Source organism: Mugil cephalus, chromosome 12, assembly GCF_022458985.1.
Source record: "Mugil cephalus isolate CIBA_MC_2020 chromosome 12, CIBA_Mcephalus_1.1, whole genome shotgun sequence".
NCBI classification, from domain to species: domain Eukaryota; kingdom Metazoa; phylum Chordata; class Actinopteri; order Mugiliformes; family Mugilidae; genus Mugil; species Mugil cephalus.
Window position 1 is genome coordinate 11,822,189 of NC_061781.1, and position 19,647 is coordinate 11,841,835.

Consider the following 19,647-nt stretch of genomic DNA (forward strand, 5'->3'; position numbering starts at 1 on the left):
TAGAATTATTTGCAATCTCAAACTTGTGCACCTCCTCAAAATGATGTAATATCATGAAATACAGCCTTAAAATGAAAAGAAATATGTGATACAACTGCTTGGATCATCCCTGAACACCCTTTCAGAGTGTACCTTTGCGTTATCAACGTGACTCCATAAACCACAACAACACACTCGACTCACCTGTTCCTGATGAAGTCGTTGGCTGTTGTCACCAGGTAGTTCTCCACGTTGATGCCACTCAAATTGTAGACAACCTGAGACGAAGGGGCCTTCTTATGGGGCGGCTGGTAGTTGTCCTTTTCACAGGTCTGCAGCCAACACAAGGCACAGAGACATTATGCCTGCCCCTTCTCAAACAGGCCTGAACGGACGCGCACTCACGTGGCAGAACGCACACCAGCGAGAACACAAAAACTCACTCACTCACGCACTTGTTTTTGGTTGACCCAGTCTCACCTGTTCCTGACGGGTGCATTTACAGACGCTAAATGGTTTGGAGCTGTTCCCCCTGGTGCTCCAGTTGTTGGTGCTTCTTGTACAGGCCCTTAAAGAGAAAGGAGGAGAGAGAAAAGTCACAAAGCGAAATGGCGGCTCTGTCGGTGTGCGGAGTGTGATAGTGCCGCGAGGCCATCCCCAGAGACACGCCAGAACGTATCTTGAACTTGATATGATGGCCTGCATGGTGCTAAAACCCTGAGTACTTACAGAGAGGAAATGGTGCAAGCACTCATGTAGTAGCCTTGAGCTTGAATGATTTATTTTTCTTTTTTTGTGAGATCTGAACCTATTTTTCTCTGACAATAGCTTTCAAAGCTGTTTCGTATAACCTGTAAAATGTTGTGTGAAATATGTAAATTATGCACACCTTATTAGTCATTGTCGTGTTATAATTACTGGGCCCTTTTTATATTAGGAGATCTTCTCCCCCTTTTTTTTTGTTTGGAGGGATTTTTTTTAAAATGCCTCTGTGGTCTGGTTCACGAGCGCCAACATTGATCTGAAAGCCTGCAAGGGGAAAAATCTCCCCTATAAACACAGGGTGTTTATGGAATACAGATGATGCTCTCAGGTCTCAGAGACCTGCTGCAGGCCTGCAGCCACAGCCACGTATGTTGAGCTGAGCAGCGGTAAAAAGTGAAGAGCAGAGCCGTGAGATAATGACACGAAGAGGACAATGGCGGTGTGGTAAAACGAAACAAGGTGCGTAAGGAGGAGGTGAGGAAAGAATGGCAATGAGTGAAAGACAATACGACGACGCTGTGCTTTAGAAAAAACAAAAAAAAAACATTCGATACATGGAGCTGCATCACTGATACATTTAGCAATTTCAAGAGAAAAAAAAAAACACAGCTGGCATTTGAAGAGTAATTACGTACATGTTATCTGACTTCTCGAGGCAGGCGTTATCGATCCCGGGGAATGACATCATGGTGTCCACCAGCTGCCTGGAGTTGGGATTTTGATTACTGTGGAGGGAGACAACATAACTTTATTTTACAATACCCGCGAAGAAAAGACTGTTTTCAAAGTTAACATGGCAACAGTTCCCAAACAGATGGTTGCCACAGAAAAGCAGCAGGAAAGATTCATCCAACTTGATCTTTGAAATCTGGCTTCGGAGCTATTTCCTAACTCATAACATCAGCATTAAAATCAGATTCTAACAGAACTTACCAAGAATGAGCGACCGGAGGAATGAAAGAAGGCTACTTTTATGTTGCTGCTTTGAATGGAAATTAGTAAATGAAACCTCCTCCTGCCGTTAACAACTCACAGACGCCCGCTTGTAAATAAACATTCAGCTCATTGCATAAAGGCAACACAGTTCATAAAGGTAGTTCACAAAATATTAAAGTCTAGAGTTACTCTAAGAGAAGTTGGAAGGATCTAGGGATCTAAACTACCTACAGCCTCCCTCTGCAACCCCAACCCCGATCTCAAAAATAAATAACTAAACATCATTTCTCAATCTCTTTTGTATGTGCAGCTAAAGAGGACTGGGAGGGGCGTCCGTACCGTCTTTGATACAGACTGGCACCTCTCCCCTGCCTCACGCCCCCTTGATCAAACAACAACTCGTCTTGAGAATGGAGACGTCTCGCAATCTCCTGACAGTCTTAATCCCTCCGACTTTGATCTCGCACCGTAGCCGTCCTCGCCACGGCCGTCCCTCACCCTCACGTCCTCTCCTACTCCGCGCCCTTAAGGTCCATCTGCCCTTCAACAAACTGCAGCTTCGAATTCATCTTTATAGCAAGGGTGACACGACGTCTCTTGAAAAAACGAGCGAGGAGATGAATCAACCTTTGATCAATGTTGCAGGTTTGTTGGAGGTTGTGGCTTCACAGTTTCTAAATTGTGCTTTCACTATAGCGCCTCCTTTTGGCCGAGCAGCAAAGAGAACTGTTAAACACCTCCAAAACTTTAGATGCACACATAATCTGTTACAGAATTACTTGACTGAAATTACACGAAATACACTTTTGATAGCAACGACATCTGTCTGCAGCCTTTGGCTCTGTTGATGCGTTAGATTCAACTCTTGCTGAGTTTATTCGCTGCCAAATATCCTTGGCAGTGGTCACGGCACGCCACATGAACTGAAATAAAAGACCACTTCCCTTCCCTGCGTTCCCCTGCAATTTGCCTGCCATGCCACTGACCTGAAGAAGGAGTAGCTTGGGCCGATGTTGTAGAGCGCAGGGCTGAGCTCCAGCTCCTGATAGTGCTGCAGGTCGCTCTTGATGCAGCCCAGGCCCATGGCGAACACCACGAACAGAACAGGAAGCAGGATCTGGGAGATGAGGCCTTTCCAGTCTCTGCGGCTGTGGTTGAACCTCTTGGTCAGTATGGCTGCCATCTGCTGCCAGGCCAGGGCCATGCCGCTCACCGTGGACGGACTTGCGAACTCTGAAACACGCGGCAAAGGGGCTTGTTTACTCGCTGAAATACTACCTTGAAGACGCCCTCTTTTTTTCTCTCTGAGGACACCGAGCTACAGGTTATCAAGCAGATTGTATCACAGAAGATGACAGCGCAATCCATCAAGGCGGGAGAAGTGGCAGAGCAGGAATCATCGATCATATCTTCCAGGTGGCGTTCAAATGTAAAAATTAAAAGAATGAATTGTGGCGAAAAGAGAATATTTCAAGGTAGTTTTCATTAGCCTCTTTAACGGAGGCGCGAAGCGCGCGGGTGATGGAAAAGTAGGGGAAACAGATCGAGTGAACTCACTGATTTTGTCACCGTAGCTGGAGAAGCTTTCACCGCTGTCTGAGGGGAAGCTGTCGATGGAGTCGGAGTCAGAGACCGTCTCTGAGACAGACAGGGGTTCGTGCTCAGATTCTGCGTTTCCGTGAGTCAACTGGAGGAACACCTGTAGAGATGAAAACAAGACGTGAAATTTGCATATGTCAAAAGTTCTGGGTGTAATTTTAGTGTGACTTGCCAACTTGGTTTAGGATCATTTGCAGATTAGTAGAGGATGAGCAACTTGTGCTTTTTTTCCTCTCCTCTGTGACTCCAGTTTGAACCAGCGCTTTTGTGCAGTGGGTGGGATGTGTGTTTGAGCTTACCTCCTCCAGAGTGGTGTCAGAGATGCCATAGCCCCCCAGCTGCAGGTCGTCCAGGTTGGCGTCCAGAGCGGTGAGGAGGGAGCGGTATGAGGAGGGGTTGGAGTTGAAGGGGGGCAGGGAATAGACCAGGTCACCTCCATGGGCTTCCTTCAGGCGTGCTTCAGGGACATGGGCTTGGATGAAGCCCTTGAGTTCAGAATCGTCAACCCGCTCAGATTCTGCGTCCTGCATCTACGAGAAGAAAGCAACAAAAATGAGAAACTTTACAAATGTCGTTTGGCAAAGATCAACCCGGCAATTTATTTCCTAATGAGCAGTCCAGGGCTTTCATGATAACTCATTGTGAAATTCGATTCATTCTCACAATTTTGCCTTTCAATATAAAGGTTGTGACCCACAATCAGTCAACATTGACTCAGCGGCGCGGTTCACTGGCGAGTGGATGCTTGTGAGCGTGATTACCTTCTTGGTGAGGGTGAGTTTGTAGCCTTGACCTAGCTTGTCTTTCAGGTGGAAGGGGGAGCCGCAGCACTTTATTCCTCCTCTCTCCAGGAAGGCGATGCGGTCGCTCAGCACTTCAGCTTCGTCAAGGTGGTGGGTGGACATGACGATGGTGCGGTCTGAGAGAAAACAAGCACCCTCCGTCATATATTCAAGCATTGTTATGCCTTTACCTATTAAACATTGTCTATTGTGTTTTGTCTATGAAACATAAATGCTAGGATTCTTTTTTGTTGAAAGGCAAACCAGGTTCGCCAGCCTGTCAAGCCGGGCTGTAAAGATTTGAGCTCAAAGGAGCAAATAGCAGGCATTACAAAGACAAAGCCACACGCAAGATATGTCACGCACATACAAATCATCAGAGAGAGAGGCAAGCGATGCAGAAAATCTACTTTGAAATAGATTCTCCTGGCACCAAAATCTCACTAACATGAGACAGGACCAATTACAGGATATTTTCCACATCTACAATTCTATGACATTCAACACAGCAGCTGCTACCCTAAGAGATCACCAAAAAAAAAAAGGAAAAAGAAAAATACTAGTTGCTTGGATTTGTGTTAATTTTATGCTATATTGTTGGAAAAAAACTGGGGGGAGGGCTCCAGGTTCGCTGCTGAGGAGATTCAATTTCAAACTGAGTTATGGCCGGAGCTAGTAAGTAAACCTTAATTCTATATGACCTTTAAACGCCAGAGCTACAAGGCACTTTGCATAAAAACATAAAACATAATACCATAAAACGTGACAGGAAGTTCAGCTAAGAGTCAAACGTGAAGAAATAAAACAAAAAAACAATATAAAAAATGCCGGGGTAATAAGTTATAAAAATGCCAGGCGACGCAGGCGGGTTTTAAAGGGGCTTCAAAAGCAATCAAGTGATCATTAAACAGGATTCTTAAAACAAATAAGGAGTCAATGCAGTTCTGCCAGGAGGGATATTCTTTCTCTGTCAGAGTCAAGGAAAGAGGAAATGAGGTTGTGAAGGAGTTAGATAACAACCACTACAGATGTAGTTATTTGTACAGACGTGACATTGAATGAATTAGAAAGTCCTCTGACACTGTACACGCACACACTTTTCTGTGCCATGCCACTGGGTAGCAGGAGCAGGAGGTGTTCAACAGTGAGTTTGGGAAGTAAAAGAAATGGGAACGTTATTTCAGTGTCTTTCGAGACTCACGTTTCTTGTGCTGGATAACAATGTCCCAGATGCTGCGCCTGGAGCAGGGATCGACTCCTGTGGTGGGTTCATCCAGAACCACCAGACGAGATCCCCCTATGAAGGCGATGGAGATTGACAGCTTGCGCTTCATGCCGCCTGACAGGGTGCCTACCCGCTTGTGTCTGTGAGAGTACATGTCTGTCTCCTGTAGGATCCTGGTGGGGGGAGGGCAATGAAAAGCGTTTAGCATGGAGCTCGTGTTAACATAGCTCCTCCAGTGCCTCTCAACACAGTTCGTGACTTGCAGTTCCATCGCTTCCATCAGTCACCCAGCAGGGGTTTGTGAACCAGAGGATGGATACCATTTCTTGCCTTTAAGTTCAAGATTGTAATTGCTCCTCTTGTGGAAACTCTCCAGAAATAGTGTCATGATGCAACCCGCAACACTTAGAAAAAGGAATTTCCACAAAGCTCATCTAACAATACATAAAGGGGCGAAAAGACTTCAAATAAAATATTTAACACTCTTGTGGAAAACATAGCAGTTGCCTACTCTGAGAATATTAAATTAAACTTGCGTTCACGGCCGAGGAAGAATATGAAATGCAAAGGTGAAGGCTTATTTCAAGCGTAAAAGGTGAAACGACTATTTAGTTTTTACTACAGATAAAGGTTCTTGCACCAAAGCCAAGAAACAAGCACAGCCATAAAATATGTGCATGACTGCAACCATCACAAGCGTACTTGGATATTTTCAAATTTCCCCTCTGTAATCAGTCACTTTTATTGAGCACTGGAAACTATTTCTAATGAAAACTTTCTAGCCTCCGCAAATATTTCCTTTTTATTGGCAGACCACGCCATGAACTGAGCAAAGGACACTGGTTAACGACGTCTTAAAAAAAAAAGGTTGTAAACGAAATCATCCTGACAGGTAAAATGGTACCACTACATCAGGCTTGAGGCTTGACATCATCTTTAAGACACAGCGCGTTGTAATATATATATATCCAGCTCTCCACTCTGGAAGATTGATGACTCACGTGCGGACTTGCTCGTGTAGCTGTTCCTGAGACCAGTGCGGGGCCTTGATCTGGCCGTACAGTAGCAGGTGCTCCTTGGTGGTCATGTGGTCAAAGAGGACGTCGTATTGCATGCAGACCCCCAGCTCTTTGCGGACGCTGTCGATGTTCGCCTGCATGTCCTTGCCGTAGACCTCTATGGTGCCCGATGACGGGGCAAACAGGCCGGTGAGGAGTGACCTAGACGCAGAGAATATTCACTTAAAATTGTTTGATTCTGGCCTAATATGGAATCGTAAATGTTCTCTCAAAGTCATTGAAATAATGGTTAAATAGTTAATAAAAATACCCTTTGACTGTATCCCCTTTGTTATTTTTCTCCGTCACTTTCCTCTTAAATGTCTTAAATATTTGTCCCAGGAATATCATAGCCCATAAAATCGCCTCAGTTTTTTTTTTAATTTTATTTTATTTTTTGGTGTTTTCAATGTTGTCAAGTCCCATTCTGCTGCTGCACTCATTGTGCTTTGCCCCGGATAAGAGCATCAGCAAAATGAGTCACATTTAAAATGTAAATGTGAGTGCTCCGGTTGATGAAGACCCGTCAGGCTAATCTCCACCACGGTGCACTCGCTGTGCCAGAATTGGACAAAACAATCTCGCTGTCAGCAGCCGACCCTTGAGATGATTACAGGAACGCATGAATCTCATTTTAAAAGAGGGTGCTTACATTGCATAATGGTCAAAATTGATTTTTATTAATCTTGCTGATATAGTAGAAAAAGAAAAAGGAAATAAACGTGCACATACATGGTGGTGGTTTTGCCGGCGCCGTTGTGACCGAGCAGGGAGGTGACGTGGCCCTCGTAGAAGGTAACGTTGAGGTTTTCAATGGCTGCTTGGTCACCATAGATCTTGCTGAGACCATGGAGGGCAACCCCAACTGGGAGCTCTGAGAAATCCCCGCCATCACTGGAGGAAAGTTTGCTCTGGCCTGAGAGGGACATGGATTCAAACTGTAAATCAAACTATCAAGGGATGAAAGTAATAGATGAAGACACATAAATGAAGAGAGATGTCAGGGTTTCACAGGCCATGAAATGGAAGACCTGCTCATGGAAGTCTGCTCGTACGGTGTCTTTTCTTTTCTGTACCTTTTCCCTTGTCATCGGAGAAGACGGGCTGGTTATCATGCATGATGTTAGTGAAGAGGAGTCCTTTGCTGGAATTGGTCTTTGGCCGAACGCAGCCGCACAGGTCGGCCCAGAAGGACAGCTTGAAGGGGAAATACCAGGGAGAAGCGATGCCATATTTTCCTAAGCGGTGAAAAAAAGAAAAATTAGCAGCAAGTCTAAGCTAAGCTGTATGGTTCAACTCCTGCTTGAACAATGTACATTTCACTTCAAAATCTACAGGTTAATGCAGAATGGGAAAAAAAATTAAATATGCATGTCAAGCATTGGTTCAGAATTGGTGCCTCGATCCCATTAACTAGCACTGTCATTAAACTTCAAGATCAGTTGAACCGACTAGCTTAAGTAAAATCCAACAGAAGAAGGTTCACCTCAAGACACTATTTGATCAGATGAATGAGCAAAGACTTTATTTTTAGAGCTACAGATTACCTGGGAACACCATGCGAATGTAACCCCCGATGATGAAGTACAGGATGGAGTCGATGAGCATCAGCCAGCACAGCCAACCGAACGAGGCGGTGTCTCCAGCAATGGGCGACGAGTACGAGTTGCTCCACTGAATTCCTTAAGAAGTTGACAGAAACAAGGTTTTCACTTTGCTTCACACTGATTCAGTTCCACGTCTACACGTCAAAGAGGACTTAATAAGATGAGTGCGTCCGAGTCGTACCTTCTCCTTGGGACTCGTAACGAGAAACGTATTGACTGGCGTAACTGAAACAGGTCGGGGAAAACAAGCTCTGCCGGAAAATCAGAGAAAAGAATTAGACGATACAAAAACAGGAGAAGGAGAAGCATCAAAAGAATATGTTGTTTTTTTTAAATATAAAATCGGTGCGGTTATTCCCTTTGCCTTTGCTCTTGACAACTCGGCGGAGTATGTGAAGATGATGAAGACGTTTCTTTGGGTGAGCACAGCGATTATATTTGTGATCAAAACTGAAATGTCTGAACCCCAATTACTGGTGATCAGACAGCAGCGAACGAAATAAAATGATTTTCTGTTTTCGCGAAAACGAAGGCGGATCCCGTTGCATGACCCTGTTCAGGGAGATTTAAAGAGTGTCAGCTTAACCACGACCGCGTTCCCGCTTGTTACAATGGAAAACAACTGCAGGCGAGATGAGCGGCTGATTATTCAGTCATTCTCATATAGGAGCTGGCGTTGCTTTGAGGCTGCACTAATGCGTTCAGAATCATCATGTTCGTAAAATTGTTTTCTAAGATGGATTGAGTAAATAACATTTTGAAATGAAACGATATCATGTCTCCTTCTATGTAATTTATCTCTCCGGAGCAATCCTCCAGAGTCGAATCCATTATTTGCTTTTAAATTATTACAGAGCAGAACACACACTGGTTTAATATACATGACTAATGACGAAGGTGGGCGCTCACCAGTGCACTCTTCTGTGAGAAGGTCAGATTCGACTCCAGGGCCAAGACCACGATGAAAGGGAAGAAGAAGAGGATGTAGAGGAGGCTTCCGCTCAAGCCAGCAATGTAGGTTTTGTCAAAGAAGGAGCTGACAAGGTAACTGAAGGCCAGGATGCTCAAACCGTAGTCGCAGAGGTACAGGAAGATGAGGAAACCGTCACTGTGTGGGAGGATTTTGCCGCACTTCAGCACCAGAGTTATGATGATGATGGTCACTACCAGATAGGAAGCACACTCCAGGAACCAGGCGAAGAAGTGGCTGAGCGGGTTGACTCCCATCATTTTCATGTACTGTGGAAAAAAGGAAACGAGATAAGAGAATGCTTAAAGGACATATAAAAACCCAGACCCAGTACATATTTTGCACAATACCTGTCATTATTCTCTTGTCTTTGCTTTTGACAACTTTTGAGGCGAGTGATGGCTTGTGTGCAGAGTGTGCGGGGACTGTTTTATATTAGATCGCATATTGCTGAGAAGATCATGCTCAGATGCATGTCTGTGTAGCGTCTTGGGTGATTCATTCACAAGTGGGAACCCATGATCATTCATACATGGCATTATAATGATTCACACAGCTCCAGCTTGCGCTCTGTATGCAAATAAACACCTACATTGTGTTATTTGGGAAGAACCCCTAACCACAGTGACCCTGATGTAAACAGCGTGAGATAGAATGGAAAAAAATCTGTAATAGGAAAATAATTTGACTTAAAAGTAACCTACAATAAAAATATCCCAACAGTTGTGATAAAAAAAAAAGTGCCAACTGTCTTTTACTGTTAGATCTATTCTAGTTAACATGTCAGGGATTATTACTTATTATAAGTTAGCCAGCTGCTGTATGAAGCTACAAATGTTAAATTTGGGTGCGGATAAAGTTGTGTCAAAAATACGGATTACGATCATTATTAAACTGAAAAGATATACTGGATTAAGCAGTGCTTCAGCGTGGCAAAGGCAAATTCATGAATGCTAGAAGAATGTGACCGTATGCCCGAGCGTCCTCTCATAGTGGTTTGAGTGATCGGATCTCAGTTCGTCTTGAGTGCATTGACACCTGTACTTAAAGCTCTTCCCTTGTAATTGGACCACTGAAGAGGCATTTTATGTAAAGAATGAAAGGAAATACGTGGTGAGGGGAGGTTCTGTTTACCCCTTCAATGGTTCATCTGAAATAGTTTCTGTTAGTCAGAGATTGTGGGTAAAAAAAGGTGAAAAGAGAGCAAATAAAAAGAAAAGAAAAAAAAGAAAGGGAAAGGAGGGATCATGAATGGATGTCTGTTTTACATTACCTCATGTAGTCGCAGCTCTCTCTCATGCACCAGTTTTTTTACGAAATCAGCCACAAACAACACCCAGGCTATCATCAGCATGAGGGGGAAGACGAAAAAGAGGGCCTCCAGATACCTAGGGAGTACAGAGATGTCAGCTGTCAATTAAATTCGTAGGATTGTCAATAACCAATCACCGCCAGCGGCTGCAGATGTGGAGGTGTATCATTCGGTTTGCTGGCTCAACAGAAGAGCAATACTGGGGATGCCATGTTCTGATTTATTCGTTCGTTAATTCATTCATATCTGAACTTTGACACGTAGGACTTTAGTTCCTGCTGTTGTTATATGCCTATATGTGAAGCCATATCTCACAGGCATCATGTCAGGCTTTGTGTAGCTGGGTAATAAATCAGAAGGAGGGAGAGGCGAGGATCATTGTATCTTATAGCTGGTCACAAGGCAGCCAGCCTAAGACTGGGGCCCGCTAGCGTTTCTGAGATGAGATATCAACACTGTCTTAAGTCGAGCTCGAGGCCAAGCACAAACATACGCATTATGTACGAGCATGATTTATTGGAAACAATGTGGTGTATCAACGCCTGGACTGGATATACAGTATGTTCCTCATAGACGGCTATTGAAGGCCAGAATGTTTGTGTTTGTGCATACTGTATATATATGTATATATGGTCTTAAAAAATGAATACACAATAACAGTGAATATTAATGCGCAGTATGAAGAAGCAATTATAATGTGACACATTCCCATGAACGACTGCTTACGGTCAGTCCCAAGTGGTAAATGAATACTGAGAGAGCATGCATTATTCCACATCAATGGCTGCATCCCGTCAGTGGAACGCATGTATTTGTATGGGAACATGTTTATTTTACATGTACTGCACGTGAAGTGTGGATCAGTGAATCAGTGAAACTCACTCATCCCGAAGATGGCACGGATAGGGGAAAGGCTGCAGCTGCACGGCCGTCTCGTTGATGGTCTTCCCGGTCTGGGTCTCAATGATAGCCCGATCAATGTTCTCCTGCAGGTAGATAAATCCCCGGTTGTAGCGCATCGTTTGCCTGTCCGAGATGTGTGGGTCCTTCACAAAGTAGGGGTCTCGGACTCTGTCCGTACGCATCATGTTGTCCATATGCATGCGGATGGTGTAGCTGACTTTGGGAGGCAGGGAGGATGCGGAGGAGGAGGGAGAATCTGCGTCTTTGGGAAGCTTGAAGATGACACCTAAAGGGCAGATTGTACTAATTCACTGCTCACATAACTAAATGCAGTTATCAGATAAGCTATAATATATTGTACTTGATAAATAGCTGCACAGTCAGATCTCCTTTAAGCTTTCTCAAGTCATTATCAACAGCCTTTAAAGAAAGCACCAACACTAAGAAGCTGTGAATTACAGTGTAGTGACAGGTAAATTAACAACCTGGGGCGCTGTTAAACTGAGCTGTAGTCCTTGGTTGTACAGATCCTAATGGGTAATCTACTGGGATTCTCCCTTTTATAAAAAGGAAGTTTAATCAATATCATAATTCTCGTATAATAGTGGTCTAGGCGAATTAAGATGACATACTCGTAATTCAGCTGTCAAGTAATACAAAATCTCCTCAAGCAAATTAGAAACCACTACTGGGCCTGGATATATGCGACGCAGTCCAGAGGACCTGACAGATTGAGTCTGATACCTCCGCCTAATATTTACTCACTTGCGTAGAGGTCGCGGTTTTTGGCGAGTTTCTGCGCATCGGCGTTGAGCTGGTCGGCAGAGTCATATCCGCGGTATCGGTCGAACGTGATGCAGGAGGAAAGCTCCACCATTAGAGTGGACAAGGAGGTGATCTGATTCAGGATGTGTTTGTTCTTTTCCAGCATCACTGTCATGTCAGCTGTGAAAGGAACAGGGTTTACTCACAAGGTTAGAACAGACCTATGTGCAGCTTTAGCTCTGATTGCAGGAATCTGCTGAAGAATACAGCCTGATGCTGCAGGTAAAGACATTAATATACATGTATAGGATGTATGTCAAGGTCTGTACAAAAATCATACATGTATTAGAGACACCCTAAGAAACAATGTAGAAACTAGTCTAATGTGCCCTGTACTGTCAGCCTAAGGGTAAGCTATATATTCTGATAACATTGATATTTCAGAGGAAATAAGTGAGAGAGGACTATAAAGGTAAGCTTGGTATCTGCCGCTCAGAAAAATAAGACCTTCAAATGCTCACTCACAGAAGTTGCTGAGCGTCTCCTTCATTCTGTCGACATCAATGTCTGTCTGCATCTCAATGAAATTCTTCACAAAGGAGTTGCTGAGGGAATTCTGACAGGAGAGGGGTGGGGGAGTGCGGAAGAAACGGTGAACAACATCAAGATTCAGCTGCGAGATTCGAGACTTTCAGACGACGGCGAGCCAGCAAGAATAATCAGATACAAAGATGATGGTTCTGGGCGTTCATTCATACCTGCAGCATTGGCAAGGTGAGGCGGAGCACTTCGGCAGAGTTTATAATGTACTTGGAGGATTCGATCCAGTCCTCGGAGTACTTGCTTAGATTTGCAAACTTCTGCAAGGTGGCATTGGCCTAAGCAACGATAGCACAAGGACAAGGAAGTGTGAAATGACTTGGCATCGGTGAGACTTCTTAACTTGGTGTGTCTGTGTGTGCGGCAGTTGGAGTCTGTGAAGGATGCAGTGTACTGAAAACAAAATTTGCTCAAAATAGAACCAGAGTTGAAGATTGCGGTGCATACAAATATCTCGCACAACTTTGGATCTCTTGTTTACTACATGCCAGTGTCAGTGCCTGACAACTAAAGAAATAACCCAGAAAGTGTTGAAACTGCAGTGACAATAACTCCTGCAGAAAAAAAATTGTGACAATGCCGGAGAACTGTTTTTCTCGGATTACAACATAAAGTTCAAGAAGGTCATGATCTCGCTAACACCCAGATAAGATGTCGGCGCTGGAAAACAAGGACAGTGAATCAGGTGAATCAGAAAAGAGAATGGTGTTGACCACACACAGCACCAATCGTGATCCTTTTTCCCACACTGCAGGCAGGTGATGAGATGTGTTGATTTGTACTATATTATCTGCATACCTTCTCCATTATGGCTCTGGTGGTGGGTGTGTCTGGCGTGTACAGGATCTGACCCATAAGCATTGGCTTGAGGAAGGCCCAGGCAATGGCTCCTCCCGTGGTGTTAACCATGTCCAGGTACATGTCCGTGCAAAAGGGGGCTACACAACGACAGAAAAAAGAAGACGTCTTAGACGAATAATATTCACAAACATGTCTGTGAGTGAAAGTCTGAAGGTTCTCAGTCATCCAGGTCATGGTATATGCAAAAACCAAAGCTCAAACAAAGGCTTGTTGAGTTTTTTGAAGAAGCATTGCCACTCATCCAAGTAGTCTGGAGTCTTTGGCCCTCAATCGGTCACTGGATTTCAATTGTGGACCAACCATGGACATTCCTAATAGGAACCTAAACTTCCCACCAGTCATTATTTTGAACAGAAGAAACTACTTGTATGACCAGTGACATATCTTGGAGAAATCCAGTTGCCTTTGCTTCTGCTTTGTTTTTTAGATAGTATTCACAGGATTTTTATATGACAAATACAAAAAACAAAATAGGTTTAAATTTAGTTTGTGGATAGATGCCAAAGTAAAGTGTGTGTTGGCACTCTGCAGTGGGGCAAAGTCAACAGAAGGAGCAGAGCTTCTAGTTCTAGTACATGGATATGCACATTGTTACCACAGCAACCCATGCTGATAGGTCTGACACACAACGCCCTGATCACTTGCATATAACACTACAGGCATTCAGTCCCAAAGATATGATTTGACAAAAACAAATCGTCTGTTTTGCTTTAAAATTTTCCAATTTCATCTGCTGTACTTTACCTTGAGATAAAAAAAACATACCTGAGATAAAAAAAAAACATACTACTACTTAAAGACTGAAGACTTGATTGAAAAGGAATCATGAAAATTAGTGAATGTCGAAACCAAATACACAAAACTGCATTAATAACAAATAGTTGACAGATGCCCAGCATCTCAACATACTGGCATTTCGTGGAATCTTGAACCTCTCAATCATCTCCTCTCGCTTTTCGTAGTTGGTGACGGATGGTTTTGACTCCGACATGGATGGGAGGTTGGAGATTCCAAAGAGAGCCAAGATACCGTTACTACACAACGCTCGAGAGAGGGTCACGAATGTAGCACGAGTGGAGATGGTGGACCTTTGTCCTCTTGTCAGCTGGGGGAAACAGATTACATATTTTAGCACATTATAATTTTCATGCAAATTCACAAAAATCATTTAAAACACAGTCAAGTGCCACACAAACACAAATGCACACATGAATACACTGTGGGTAAAACACTGCATATTATTCCAAGGAACGCACTTGGCTAAATTCATTGTTGGCCACTAGATTGAGGTCTTTGACGGAGAGCAGGTAGCTTTGCACTTGATCAATGGCGGGAAGAAACTTGTCCATCATGTCTGCTAAAACCTCAGCCATCTGCAGCATGGCTCCCACCAGGCTCTGTATGTCTTCAGAGAGCACCACCTGAAAGACACAAACATTCACATGTCAAAGGCTTCCTTTTCCTCAACACGATGATTTTTTTTCCTTTCCTCTGTGGTATATCAAAGGTGCTCTGATCCAAAACATGTTGCGCCACAAGCTGTGCTATTGGAATGAAGTGTTATATGCTTTCTGTCTCCTAATTGGGCAATGTCTGGTGGAGCAAAGCAAGTAAAGTGGGTTGTGCATTGTATGATGTTATTGACAGAAATAAGTGGGCTCCCAAGTTGGAATACTTATGTATCTGGGTTATATTTGCATAATGTATTCATTTGTTTCTTTTGCTAACATTCGATATTTAACATATTGCTATGGTGTGATATTTTTTTGAGGCAAACACATTGACGAACGGTGGCTTGTCTCAAATTTAATGTTGACACCAGCCATTTTCATCACTGAACAGGATGTGCTGCCAGGTCTCAGGGGACTGGTCCATTTTAAGTAACATTTCTACTGATTTTGGACATTTTGGTCACTTCTGCGTGAAAGAACCAGCGCAAATACTTACTCCTAGTCTCCTGCAGGGACGAGACCATGCCCCACTAAGATATTTTACCAGTACTAATGACTCCAAGACTCCATTTTTGTTACAATGTGCTGATCACAAATCAGAATTTCTTCAGTAAATAACATTATTATAACATTAGTTCAAGAACAAAACCACGGATCACGTAATTCTATTTCTGCAGGCTAACACTATTATGATACGCTCCACATGTCTCTCTTTTCTTCCCTCTTCCATTACAGGAACCCCTCTCATCCCTCCATCAGTTTTCCCTGTCGTCCTGTCAATTAGTAAATTTCATTGGATCAATTAAAGCGTAGTCCCTGTTAGTGACATTATAATTAATTACAATGATTTACCTGCCAGTAATAAATATAAACCAGTCTTTTACAAGCCAGAGCCGCATTGTCTGTGTTAAGCAGCGTGGTGACAACTTGTACTAAATTAATCTGGGTCTGTGACTCAGAAGCAAGTGACTATCGCAAAACTGACTTGGAATCATCAGAGGACAAGAAAAACAAACTTATACAGTGAAATATGAATTAAAAAACAAAACAATGAGCGAAAAGAAGCTAAAACAACTGTAGTCTGGGGGGATTCTCTCTGCAGCTTTACATACGGCAAAGAAGAAGAATGCTGCATGAACTTCAAACATGAGCCGCTCAAATTCACAGGGGAAATATGAAAAGTATGAAAGGCCTTTAGAGTCCGTTACTGTGTTCAAGAATCACAGCGGGGTGTAAGTGTGTGTGGAACTCTCTCAGTGCTTTTCAGGTCAGCTGTTTCAGGTTAAAAGGCCGGCACTGAAGAAAAAATGTCAAACTGAACTAGGCATACAAGTTGGAAATGACCATAATGGTCATTCATGGTCAAACATAAAAAATCTTGAGATTAAAGAAGACTACAATTAAAGAACCCTGTTTTTATGCTTTTTTTTCTTTTTCTTAGCAGTGTAACTTATTTTATGTGGTCTACTGCTCCACAACCCAACAAGTCTCATGTTGCAATATTGACTGTGTATTTGAGCTACTCGGGGTGGAGAGTGTTTGTTTTTGAAGAACACACAGACTTACATCAGTTATAAAAAAAAGCAAAATTTCAAATGCATGAGGAAGAAAGAGCTTTGTCTCGCAAACAAACATTTTCTCCTACAAAGGCCTTTCTTCCTGACTCATGTTCCCCATAAAAGAAAAACGCACCCCAGGAAAATGTGTTTTGTGACTGCCCAGTAGAAACTATCTTTTGTCCACTATAAAATAATCACAGACTTCACACATTGTGTGTGTGTGTGTGTTTGTGTTTATTTTCTACAAAATGAAGTATATTGACAACGAGTTGAAAGCCTTACTCTGTAGATGACTTTCTCCGTGTTGAGATGGCGAGCCATCAGCACTGACAGCGTGTACCACTGTTCTAAAGGCATGGAGCAGAAGGTCTTCAAGATGGCCGCATCGGCCTCCGTCATGTTCACGAATGCTGCGGAGCCACAGTCACGCAGGTTGATGAGCCAGGACATGATCTGTTCAGAAAGCATTGAGAGAGTTACGGAAACAGGCAGTGCTGCCAGCAATGAGAGAGAAGGTATGTCACACACACGCGGGTATGAACGTGGCACGTTCTAATAGCACAGTGATATACTACTAATCCCCGCTGTTTATCTGAGGCTGAATCAAACTCCTAAACCGGCGTGGCCTTTAGTAACACTGTGCGAGTGAGTTCCTTCCACTTCAGTAAAAAAGACTGGGACAGTGAAAGAAAAGTGTTTTCAATCAATGAAATGTATTTATTCCAATTTACAAGATGTGTATGAGTCAAAAAGGTCACAAACACTCAGTGATCTGTTGTTAGACTAATCATCTGTATAGTGTGTAGACACGTGTTTTACTTCCAGCTGACATACTCTATTTAAGTGGTTTTCTCCGCACTTTTTGTTACATAATCTGCAGCGTACTAGAAAAGATATTAAGAGGGCGGACTTTTATCATCTAGAGAAATGGCCCGAGTGCTGCGGCCAGCCGCTGACAGATTTTGATTAGGCTTGAAATTCAGCTCACTGTACTGTAAAGGCAACAGCGTAGTTTTTGTCAGCTTCATTGAATAACAGGCTGGAAGAGAACAGGATCTATGTGGCGTAAAAATGGGCTACAGTAATGTATAAAGTACAGTATATGTGAAAACACTGGACCTTGCTCTGGTATTCTGCAGAAGAGTTTAGGAAGATGATTTGTTTGTGAAAATGAGCACGGGCAGCGATATGCACTCCCCTGACTCACCTCAAAATTGTTGTTTGGTAGAATGGTTTCCATCAGGACGTGAAGAGTTGCCGGGTGGAGCAAGTCGTACCGCTGCACGTCCAGAACAAATGCAGTCTTATTTCTCAGCATCTCACCGATCGTCACCACTCCTGGGAAATAATGGAACGTAAGTGTGTGACAGCGTGAGCCGAGACGTTTTTCCTGTGATCTTTACATATAAATAATGCATGTGTGTTTTCAATTAAAACAGCGGGAGCAGTAAAGTACGGGATATCTATGATTTATTTTTTGGCTTCGGTGTAACTCACCCATCAGTAGCATTGTGAAACTGTACATGAATTCTTAATGCTGTACTATATCCCAGTTGCATGATGATTATAGAACACATATACTTGGTGCTTTAGTTTTTTTTTCCCCCTCAAGTTTCAAATACTTGATTATATAAAGAGACAGAACTTTAAACAACATGGTTTATTTTTTTGTCTCAAAAGATGTATTAAATCTGAAAATTCTCAAAACAAACACAGACAATGTGGCAGAGGCATTGTGAGTTTTTGGTAATTCTAAGTTTTTATGGTCTGCCACACTACAACAACAAGGCCACTGATGGGATCAGAGACAAAGGAGCAACGGGCGAGCTGAAAAGAGCAGTGTTTTTGTCATGGAAACGCTTGTAATCTGCTTTTTTGACTACTCAGAGCACACCCAGTGAGGCTGGATTTTTGAATAGTTCAACATTCACTTTTTGATCAGCGTGGACCATCAAATAGAATATCTGCTTTTAGTTTATCATATACACTACAATTCTACACAATTCTTGTCTTCCTTCTTTATATAAAAAATACAAACATCTGGAGTGGGTCTGTGAGGAGATGATGACAAAAAGTAATGTGGGGTAGTAAGTCGGTTAGAACAGCGTTTGCTTTAGAGTGTGTGATATCACCATGTGAAACACACACTGTTGTGACATAGGACAATGCCTCACCTGGGGAGGTGGCGTTAATGTTGAGGGACCTCAGGCTGCTGGTGTTAAAGCCCAAAACTTCACTCAACACAGAGCTCCTGTAATAGGATTTGAGAAAACATGCAACAAAGATAAATCCATTTTAATGAAGACATATGAAATATTTTTTTTTTTAATAAAATGCCTACATGGAGGATGGATTTTGTTAAACCAACCAATTTTGCCAACTGGACCCAAATGAATATGTAACTTTCTAATTTTACAGGCTTTGATAGTGCAAACTGAGCAACATGACCTTTAGATAAACATTTAGTAAATTAAGCTAGAGGGATGTAAAAGTCCAAAATCTGGATGATGGTGTTATGAAAACCCTCGAAAGAAAACTTTAAGAAAAATGATGTAATTCGTTACCAATTTGTCTGGACGGAGTAGCTCATGGGATCTCCGATGAAAGTCTGGAAGAGGACCTCGGACATAGAGGTTGCGTTCACCAGCAAACTCTCGACCATCATCTCCAGGCTGGGGAGAATGGTCTGGCACAGCACACCGGGCTCTACCGAGAGGGTCTGCATAAGCAGGCGCAGAGACTCCGTATTCTCCAGAGCACACACCTACAAACACATTGGTCATGTTAAAAACGCTTGCTTGTAATTACAAACATGCTGATTACAACAAATACGAAAACAGACAATGTTTTCCGTTTGAGGCATATGGAGTAAAAGAAGTAAGAATATGAGATCAAACATCGCCAGGATCAGGAATGAGAGTGTACACCAGGCCATAATTAAGACAATTAATTATTCACTAATAATTTGGTCTACTTAATTTCCCGAACAAATACAGACTAATTTGTTGCACATACTTGGAGAGCAACCTGCATTTCTCCAGTATGTACGTTTTGTGAATGCGATGAGCTTTCTTTCGGTTTCAGCTATTCTAAAGGACTATTTGCCCTTAAAGGAAGTGAGAGAGGAGTGACTAAGGCAGAGACCTGGGATGTCAGGTGGCGTAGTTGCTCCATGAACTGTGGCTCGGTCAGGCTGGTCTGGAAGAGCTGAGCGGCTGTTTGGATGGTCTGCTGCATGAGAATCAGGTTTTCTGTGAAAGGTGTGGAACAGAGGG

At 43.0% G+C, this 19,647-nt stretch overlaps 1 protein-coding gene across 1 annotated transcript in view; it reads right to left on the minus strand.

Annotated features, from left to right (window-relative positions):
- Positions 1-19,647, minus strand: part of abca12 (ATP-binding cassette, sub-family A (ABC1), member 12) — a 64,111-nt gene that overhangs the window by 16,401 nt on the left and 28,063 nt on the right. Inside the window, exons 35-61 of the mRNA XM_047600666.1 lie at positions 19,517-19,623; positions 18,937-19,136; positions 18,547-18,623; positions 17,580-17,710; positions 16,655-16,825; positions 14,619-14,783; positions 14,272-14,467; positions 13,300-13,439; positions 12,660-12,779; positions 12,427-12,517; positions 11,902-12,081; positions 11,116-11,422; positions 10,195-10,309; positions 8,861-9,190; positions 8,133-8,202; positions 7,892-8,026; positions 7,421-7,582; positions 7,077-7,260; positions 6,288-6,506; positions 5,263-5,459; positions 4,041-4,198; positions 3,579-3,809; positions 3,238-3,379; positions 2,667-2,913; positions 1,380-1,469; positions 460-547; positions 184-311 (exon numbers count right to left, since the gene is read on the minus strand). Coding sequence (XP_047456622.1) covers positions 184-311; positions 460-547; positions 1,380-1,469; positions 2,667-2,913; positions 3,238-3,379; positions 3,579-3,809; positions 4,041-4,198; positions 5,263-5,459; positions 6,288-6,506; positions 7,077-7,260; positions 7,421-7,582; positions 7,892-8,026; positions 8,133-8,202; positions 8,861-9,190; positions 10,195-10,309; positions 11,116-11,422; positions 11,902-12,081; positions 12,427-12,517; positions 12,660-12,779; positions 13,300-13,439; positions 14,272-14,467; positions 14,619-14,783; positions 16,655-16,825; positions 17,580-17,710; positions 18,547-18,623; positions 18,937-19,136; positions 19,517-19,623 — 4,381 coding nt within the window. The remainder of the gene's footprint in view (positions 1-183; positions 312-459; positions 548-1,379; positions 1,470-2,666; positions 2,914-3,237; positions 3,380-3,578; positions 3,810-4,040; positions 4,199-5,262; positions 5,460-6,287; positions 6,507-7,076; positions 7,261-7,420; positions 7,583-7,891; positions 8,027-8,132; positions 8,203-8,860; positions 9,191-10,194; positions 10,310-11,115; positions 11,423-11,901; positions 12,082-12,426; positions 12,518-12,659; positions 12,780-13,299; positions 13,440-14,271; positions 14,468-14,618; positions 14,784-16,654; positions 16,826-17,579; positions 17,711-18,546; positions 18,624-18,936; positions 19,137-19,516; positions 19,624-19,647) is intronic.